A 10000-nucleotide genomic window follows, 5' to 3' on the forward strand; every position below is an offset into this window, starting at 1 on the left:
ACACACACACACACACACTCTCACACTCTCACACTCTCACACACACACACACACACACACTCTCACTCTCACACTCACACACACATATACATACACACACACACACACAAAGCTCATAATACTTGTGTATTTTTTCTGAGTACTTCTGTGTGTTTGTTGCAGTGATGAGAGGAGCTCCTCCGCTGCCTCCTGTTGGGAGGTGAAGCATGAAAACATCATGACATCACAGCTGGACCACACACACACACACACACACACACACACACACACATATGAACATACACACACACACAGACACATACACATATGAACACACACACATGCACACACTCATACGCACCTGAACATATACACAAACACACACCATCCTGTTTGATGACATCACACCTGCAGCAGCGTCCAGCCTCGTCATCCTCCACCTTCATCCTCATCGACGCTCACAGCTGATTGGCTGAGGATCGCTTTGGTCATGTGACACAGTGAGGGAGAGAAGAAGAAGAAGAAGAGTGTGGAGGTCTGATGATGTCGGCAGTGACAGTTTGACATTTCGGATGACATCACTCTGGTGTGTGGTTGCCGGGCAACGAGCAGGGACGTGCTCGGTGGATGGATACGCAGCGGTTTGTAAAAGAAGTAGTTCCTCCGCCGTTAAAGCGGAGTCACTCAGTGAAGGAACGAACAGATGAACTGATGAGTGATCAGATGTCTTTATTATTTCACTTCCTGCTGATAGAAACTCACATTGTGAAGCAGCTGCTGTGTTTTTAACGTTGGCGGAGACAGAGCTAGGCTAGTAGACACGGAGCCGGGCTAGTAAAGATGGAGCAGGAGCTGGGCTAGTAAAGACGGAGCCGGGCTAGTAAAGACGGAGCCGGAGCTGGGCTAGTAAAAACGGAGCCGGGCTAGTAAAAAAAACGGAGCCGGGCTAGTAAAGATGGAGCCGGGCTAGTAAAGAAGGAGCAGGAGCTGGGCTAGTAAAGACGGAGCCGGGCTAGTAGACACGGAGCCGGGCTAGTAAAGACGGAGCCGGGCTAGTAGACACGGAGCCGGGCTAGTAGACACGGAGCCGGGCTAGTAAAGACGGAGCCGGGCTAGTAAAGATGGAGCAGGAGCTGGGCTAGTAAAGACGGAGCCGGGCTAGTAAAGACGGAGCCGGAGCTGGGCTAGTAAAAACGGAGCCGGGCTAGTAAAGACGGAGCCGGAGCTGGGCTAGTAAAGACAGAGCCAGGCTAGTAAAAAAAACGGAGCCGGGCTAGTAAAGATGGAGCCGGGCTAGTAAAGACGGAGCCAGGCTAGTAAAGACGGAGCTGGACTAGTAAAGACGGAGCCGAGCTAGTAAAGATGGAGCCGGGCTAGTAAAGACGGAGCCGGAGACGGGCCAGTAAAGACGGAGCTGGACTAGTAAAGACGGAGCCAGGCTAGCAGTTTGCCCCTGCTTCCAGTATTTATGCTAAGCTAAGCTAACCAGCTGATAATAAAGCTCTGATCTAAAATGTTGAACTGTTCCTTTAATCACCTGTAAATACACCTGGACACAGACAGGTGGGACGTGACCTGATTCGACCTCCAACATGAACAGAAATGAGTCTTCAAGTGCCAACATGTGCAGAACTAGAAGTAGAGAAGCTCACCTGGACTCACCTGCTGACGACTCGTCTCTTCTTTCTCGTCTAACTACAAACTGAACTTGTTGCATGTTTTGTTTCAGCAGCACGACGACGCTTCAAGTTTCTACCACAGTACTACACTACCCATCATTTAAAGAGGGGGGGGGGATTACTACCTGCAAAGGTAGATTAACAGCTGCACAGGTAGATTAATACCTGCACAGGTAGATTAACACCTGCACAGGTAGATTGCCCCCCCCCCCGATACTGTGGTAGACACTGAGGTGTTGCTGTAGCTGTCAGCGCTGCTTCATGTCTTAATACGTTTACAGCAGGAAGTTGTTTTCAGTTTGCTCTGTCGTTGTCACGGCAACACTTTTCTGTTTTAAAAAATATGACTTGGTGGAGACGCGTCATTGATGTGATGATATGATTATTATTATTAACATGTGATCAGCTGATCAGCTGGTCTCTTTGCCTTACTAACTGTTTGCTGTAAATCAGGATTTGTACATAAACGTGTTGTGATGGAGGACGCAGCTGTAGCTTCATGTGTCTGCTCCCACATTAACAGCATGCTCTCTGACATTAACACTTCCTGTTTCTCTCCTATTGATCTTTACAACTAAACCTGAACTAAATAAACCATCAATGTCTTCATCACTGTGTTTCCTGTTTGATTTAAATGTGAGAGAGACAGAGAGAGAGAGACAGAGACACAGAGAGAGAGAGAGAGAGACAGAGAGAGAGAGAGAGAGAGAGAGAGAGAGAGAGAGACAGAGAGAGAGAGAGAGAGAGACAGAGAGAGACAGAGAGAGAGAGAGGGAGAGAGAGAGAGAGAGAGAGACAGAGAGAGAGAGAGAGAGACAGAGAGACAGAGAGAGACAGAGAGAGAGAGACCATATATACACACACATACACACCATATACACACACACACCATATATACACACACATACACTCACACATACACACACTCTAACTCAGCTACCATTCATCCAACGTCCTGTGTTCACTGTTGAAGATCGCTGATTTTATTTTTTGTATTTTACTTTTTCTATTTTAAACATTTCTATGTTATCAACACTAGCTCTGCAACACTGTATCAAACAGTCATGCTAATAAAGCACTTTGAATTTGAATTTGAATTTTGCAATAGAGACGGGGGGGGGGGGGGGGGGGCAGAGAGAGATGCTGCAGTTTGAATACGTTATCTGTTAACTGCTTTTTTATATAGTAAGGAGGAGGTGGATGTGTGTGTGTAGGTGTGTGTATGTGTGTGTGTGTGTGTGTGTGTGTGAGTGTGTGTGTAGGTATGTGTGTGTGTGTGTGTGTGTGTGTGGATGTGTGTGTGTGTAACGTATCAGGAAACAGAAGAAGTAAATAAAATATGAAACACTGCATTTGTTTCTTCTTCTTTGGTGTTTTAGAGACATTACTCTTCAGTAAACATGCATGTGTGTGTTTGTATGTGTGTGTGTGTGTGTGTGTGTGTGTGTTTGTATGTGTGTGTGTGTGTGTGTGTGTGTTTGTATGTGTGTGTTTGTGTGTGTGTGTGTGTGTGTGTGTGTTTGTATGTGTGTGTGTGTGTGTGTGTGTGTGTGTGTGTGTTTGTGCAGCTGATCCACATGATTGTATTTACTGTGTTTTACTTTTCAAAGATGCTTTCTGATGATGATAAAGTTCATTCAGTAAATTACTGCCATCAGTCCACAATGTCAAACAGCATCAAATATGATGATGTCATTACTGTAACACACTATTCCTGAATATGATGGAGTGACTGGATTTCACCATATTCATCATATTTTATATGTTTATACTGAAATATGTATTTTCACTCTTTGTGAAACTCCTGATGAGAGTTTGTTTCTTTTTATTTCTAACTAACTCTTAGCAGCAGTTCTAGTAAATGTAGTAAGATAAGGACAGTAGTAGCTTTCTAAGGAACTCATTTACATGTGACTTTATGGTCTGTTATCTTCATCATGAAATGTCAGTTAAGTCATTGTTCACGCTGGACTCACTGCTACAACCGTTTATTCAAATATGGTCATAAAGGTTTTAATATTGATCAGATAAAATGTGCAGAACAGAGAAAGGACACAGAGGACTGAGAGACTGTTCTTCATCTTATTCATATTAAACATATCTTCCAGACATGTTTTCACACATAAAAACACTCAAATACTTTATTAATAATAATAATAATAATGTGTTTTTACTTCAATATAAAGCCTTAAAACATGGCTCCTCCTCCTTCATGTTATTAGTCTTTGTTTCAGCTTCTAAACAAACGAACGTGACTGAACTCTTCATAATGAAGGAACATGTGACCCAGTGCAGCTCTGGGACTCACTGACATGTTTTAATTAAATATATCAGCTGTGATACTCACACACACACTTGAATTAGTGCTGAACATGAACTATTCCTGCCCCCATCTTTCTTTTCTTTTGGTCAGTATGCAAATTAGTCCATCGTCCAGAGCAGCATTCAGTTCCAATGTTTACTTTTGGATGTGAGATAAACTAAATGTGTAAGTACTGATCCTGGTGAAAAGGCTGAGAGGTTAGAGCCATTATTCACTGAGACACACCAGTCCTAATGTAACACAGTTCATTATGTAGTAATAGAATATATGATTGGAGTTAATTATATAATTACATAACTGACTTGTGGGTGTTTGTACTCTGATGTTCATTCCTGCCTCCGTCTGTCTCTGTGATCAATGGGACGGTTTGTTTGTTAGCTGAAGGTTTTTCTATAGTAAGCCAACATCCTGCATCCTGAGTCTCTGCTGCTTCATCTACAGTTTATTAATTACTGCAAAGGCAACGAGAAAAAGAGATGTGTAATGGAGTCTTTAGAGTATCTCAATACATCTTTCATAAAACTCCTTCTTTTCTTATTTGACCATAAAAGGCAGAGACCTTTCTCCCCAGTCCAGTATTCCTAAAGAGGAGACCATCATTTGACTATGGAGGAGGTGTGGCCAGTCAGCTTCTAATAAAAGTCACCTGTAGCTCGCTCTGAAAACCATCCTCCAGGCTGACTTCAGTGACCCACCAACGACCAGCCCGTCCGCCAACCGGAGCAGACGACCAGCCCGTCCACCAACAACCAGCCGGTCCACCAACAACCAGCCGGTCCACCGACCGGAGCAGACGACCAGCCCGTCCACCAACAACCAGCCGGTCCACCAACAACCAGCCGGTCCACCGAACAGAGCAGACGACCAGCCCGTCCGCCAACCGGAGCAGACGACCAGCCCGTCCACCAACAACCAGCCGGTCCACCAACAACCTGCCCGTCCGCCAACCGGAGCAGACGACCAGCCCGTCCGCCAACCGGAGCAGACGACCAGCCCGTCCACCGACCGGAGCAGACGACCAGCCCGTCCGCCGACCGGAGCAGACGACCAGCCCGTCCACCAACCGGAGCAGACAGACCCTCTCCAGGCCGGTCTCCAGCTCTCAGCATCTCTCCAGGTCTGCAGCCTCCACCTGCTTTATTTAATCATTTTTACCAACTGAATTTGAAGTGTTAGTCAAACTGAGGCCAGAGACATGGAGCCCATTACTGTGGTACCATGTTTTAATACTGACTGTTAATAAGGCATTAACACTGAACTGTCTTCTCTCAGTGTGTTACACATCATTTATTCTTCTTCTATATTTATTATTTATAACTACTAACATATGACTAACATATGAGCGGCTCTGACACTGTTTCATGTGTTTAATCTTTTCTTTATTAAATGATTAGAAACACTTTAGTCTGAACTTGTGCAACAGTTCATTGTTAATGTCAGTATTAAAAAGGACTATTGTGTTACTAGTCCTCACTTTTATAATTCATATCAGAGCAAATTAGTTTGATTTCAACTAATTATTTGCAGCACACAGTAAATAATAATGAAGCTGAACAGCAGATTATATTCAGTCTCATTTACTCACATATACTTCAGTTGAGTCAGGTGATACTTTGTCTTGTTCAAACTAATTTTAATGTTTGCACAAGATAATTGACTGTAACGGGTGGAAGTGGTCGGACCAATAGCAGCACACAACCAGGGAGCTGCTTTAAATTATCTTTATTATATAGGTAAGAGAACAGGGACCTGGCAGGATGTGTAGGTGGGCTGGGCTCAGAGTCACTGAAGACACAGAGTAGGCAGCAGGTAACCCTAGTAGCACTCAGACATGAGGTGGACCAGGCAGGAGTTTCTGGGCTCTACTGACAGGATCGAAGCCGGAGACCACAAAGCCACAGGCAAACAGGAACAGGTGATACTCAAAGTCAGGGACTGAAGGCTGGTGGGTTTACCGGGGAAGACACGAGGAGAGGAGGTCCAAGGCAAGCAGGGTCGAAACCAGGGAATCAGTCTGTGAATCAGTGCTGGAAGGTCTGGCATGAAGCAAACAGTGAGAGGACAACAGGAGTTTATATCCTGGTTGATACAGACGAGCTGCAGCTGAGAGTCCAGGTGAACGGAGTTACCTGATGAGGAGGCTGATTAGCAGGAGAAGAGCAGAACACACTGTGACATTTACTATAAATGTACATATACTTCAGTTGTGTCAGGTGATACTTTATCTTGTTCAAACTAATTCTTTTAATGTTTGCATAAGATCATTGACTGTAACGGGTGGAAGTGGTAGGACCAATAGCAGCACACAACCAGGGAGCAGTTTTAAATGATCTTTATTATATAAAACAGGGATCTGGCAGGATGTGTAGGTGGGCTGGGCTCAGAGTCACTGAAATATATGTATAATGTACAGTATTGTTCCACCACTAGCTTTGTTGATTTAGTAAAGTTTTAATGACCATCCATATTTATTTTTCGGTGTCTTTATTAAGATACAAACAGGAAAATACAGGAACTAAATGGCTTCTACAGGCTGAAGTCAGTATTTAGTGTGACCTCTCTTGGCACAGCTTGAACTCTTTCTTTTCTGTTTACATATTATAGAAATACAATGCAAACAATGTAGGTATTTGTGTTTATGTCCAAATGTAACAGTAGTTTATATGTTTCTAAGTAATGAACTAGTCGAACCTGGATAATCACTTTTTCTTTCTATGTTTCAGAGCTGAAATATGAACATTAGTCTTGTTTTGTTTGTTTGGAACATTTATGAACTGGTAAACATTTCTTTCCCATGCTTTGAGGATGTGACATTTTTGCTGTGTCATCATCACCATTCATACCTATAAGGCCAGTAGTTCAATTACTAAAGCACAAAATATTTAGAGCACAAAATGTTTTTATAGGTATAACCCAGGTGGGGAGTTCCGGTCCTCTGAAATGAGGCCAACCAGGAAGTAACTTAAAACTGAATTCTATCAAAAGGCCACCAGGGGGCGACCGTTTTGGTGTTAAAAGGACTTCCGTCTCTTTCATAGACTGTATATAAAATGGACGTAACATCCGTGACGTCACCCATTGGTTTGTGGACTGCTGCTGGGAAGCGAATAGTTTCGGATCTGGGTCAATCAAGTGAGAAGTTGGTGAATTCTCCATTGACTTGTATAGAGACGGAAGTCCTTTTGACACCAAAACGGTCGCCCCCTGGTGGCATTTTGATAGAATGCAGTTTTAAGTTACTTCAGCGTTGGCCTCATTTCAGAGGACCGGAACTCCCCGTCTGGTCTCTATACAAGTCAATGGAGAATTCACCAACTTCTCACTTGATTTCTAACCTCAGTAAACGTTTTCAAAATGTGTTTATGGTCTCAATCGCTAGTTTAAAGCCTTCTTCAATGCAGTATGATGTTCATTTGGGACATTTTGGCCTCCCTGATTTTATATGTGACGATAAAGCAGGGTATGCATTAGGGCGTGGCTACGTGGTGATTGACAGGTTGATTGGTTCACAGGTTCAGGAGGGCGCCTCATGCTCCTCCTGATGCCCATATAAGTAGAATCCATGTTTTTATTTAGAGTTGACGTCATGTTTGTGTTGCAGTCATGGCGTCTCCTGGCCTGCTGTTCCTGCTGATGGTGTCGTCCTCCCTTCTTCTCTCCGGCCTGAGCGCTCCTTCATCCTCCAAGCAGCTGCAGACCCACGCTCTGCAGAAGAGAACCGGTGCAAAAAAGGGTTTTGTGACTGCTGCAGCATACTCAGCAAAGGTTATAAACGCAGTTGCTCCTTTCATGGGGCTCATAGAACCTAGTGGGACGCTGATAAGTGCCATTTTAAGTTTAGCATCAGTGGTTTTGGCAGAGATAGGTGGACTGGGAGAAGATGCAACACAAGCGCTCATCAGGACTGAATTTTCAAATCTAAATATTAAGATTGACCAATATCACAAGGAGCAGAAATGGGACACCTGGGCAAGTGCATATGCAAAGTACGAGACTAAGATTGACACAAAGTGGGATAATTTTAAAAATCTAGTGAAAGATTTTGAAAAGAAAGGAAATGAAAAGCAGTGGAACAAGAAAATTGACGAATTTATAACCCAATACAAACCAGATACTATTAATGAATTTGCAAATTTACTGACTAAAGAAAACGCTGCTTTCATCACTGATTTTGGAAAACTAATCTCTGATCATGTTAAGTGTCATGAAAAAGATGTCAAAGTCCTCACTCAGGTCATTAATACCCTCATCTATCAGGGCGTGACCATGAGTCATTTCTATTACAAACGCAAGGAAATGAACGATGAAGTAGATAAACTAGCTAAGAAAGCATATGAAGTTTCATCAACTATGTTCCAAATCCACAAGAAATGCATTATTGACAGTATGAAGTTTGTTGAAGAGGATGTGAAGAATCTTATTGATAACTCTGACAAGTCCCAACAAGCAAAGAAGATCAGGGGTTTCTTAGAAAAGGCGTATGACAGGTATGACTGGACAGTTGTTGTGTTTAACACTGCAAGTTCTGAACGATCATCATTTTTTACTAAAGCGTGGAAGAGACACGACTTGTCAGGATTCATTGAGGTGACAAAAGATAAACTTACTGCGGCTGTATCCGGACAGCTGAAAGGGAAACACACCAAGGGAAAAACTGTTTCAGAGGACATTAAACACTGTGTTGAAGACTCAGTTCTGTGTAAGAATGTAATAGAGAAACTTAAGAAATGTAATACTATAACTGATCGTTACTCAGCCGTTCATGTCTATACCTGGAAAAATAAAATTCATGATAGCAAAGTTGCAAAAAATGCAGAAGACACATATGAAGGAATGTCTCCTGAGGGCCCTGAAGCTCAGACTCCTTACTTTTATAAAGGAACGTGTCATTTAACTTCAGGCGGTACGACAGGAAGGTTCCTAGTTTTTATTAAAAGTGATGAAGAGATAGAGAAGAAAGAACCCTGCAGCACAATGAAATGTGAAAAGAAAGGAGGCAAATGTGTTGTTCTGGAAAAGACTTTGATACCAGTGTGTGAGTGTAACGAGTTTTACTATGGAGAGAACTGTGAGCAGAGCTTAGATGAGTACAAGAAAAATATGAATGAAGAACTGCCTAAAAGTCAGAGCCCAGGGCGCAAAAACTCCGCTCCATGAATGTGTTGCATTAAAAGCAGACATCTGATTAATGGACTCAACTCTGACAGCTCAGGTCCATTTTTCTACAGGTGATTAGAAGTTTCCAAGTTCAACAGACTGTTAGATAACTGCAAGTTCTCCTCCTGCTGGAGCCCATCTGACTCAACACTTTGCTCCTAATTGTCCAAACATACAATCCAGTTTAGTTATTATACATGAACCACTGGAGCACGTAGACTCCGCCCCAACCTGACCTTAAAAAGCAGCGTGAGCTCCTGGTTTAATGATGGAGGAACCTGGTCTGATTATTCCTGTCCCACAAACAACTAAACCTACTGTCAGAGTTCACATTCATTTCATTTTGACTGCTGTTGCTTCTTCTGACTGTTCACTATGCAACCAATGATGTATAAAGTGCAGCTCCTCCATGCATCATACACAGCTGGATTTACAAGGTTTACACAAACTACAACAATTGGTTTAATATTGGAAAATGTATCATTTAATAAAATAACCATAACCAGCCATAATTATATCTAAAATATCACTAATATCCCATGTTTAGAGACGTGATGACAGTGTGATGTTATGATCTGTCAGTTTATGCATCATCGGTTGCTAGGCAGAGTTCAGCTGTAATGCAAACTGCAAAGTAAAGAGCGCCTCTGTCCACAGACAGGAGACATCCGACTGGATTCAGATGATCTCTGTTAGAAGACGATACAGTCACTGGAAATACTCTAAATATCAGCCTCCATTTATACATGCACATACACTTTATTACCATTATTACTGTGTGAACAATGTACAATTGTCATCAATTAGTTTTATCTTTAGTGATGTCATAACTTCCTGTATGACCTGTCGTGATGTGATAACC

The 10000-nt window shown here is 42.8% G+C and overlaps 2 protein-coding genes across 2 annotated transcripts in view; both read left to right on the forward strand.

Annotated features, from left to right (window-relative positions):
* The window catches only part of LOC133998927 (WAS/WASL-interacting protein family member 2-like), an 8878-nt gene extending 8009 nt beyond the window's left edge, over positions 1–869 (forward strand). Inside the window, 1 exon segment of the mRNA XM_062437976.1 lies at positions 163–869. Coding sequence (XP_062293960.1) covers positions 163–203 — 41 coding nt within the window. The 3' untranslated portion in view covers positions 204–869.
* thoc6 (THO complex 6) overlaps positions 1–10000 on the forward strand; it is a 189205-nt gene that overhangs the window by 17314 nt on the left and 161891 nt on the right. The window lies entirely within an intron of this gene.

Source organism: Scomber scombrus, chromosome 18 (assembly GCF_963691925.1).
Source record: "Scomber scombrus chromosome 18, fScoSco1.1, whole genome shotgun sequence".
In the NCBI taxonomy this organism is placed as follows: Eukaryota; Metazoa; Chordata; class Actinopteri; order Scombriformes; family Scombridae; genus Scomber; species Scomber scombrus.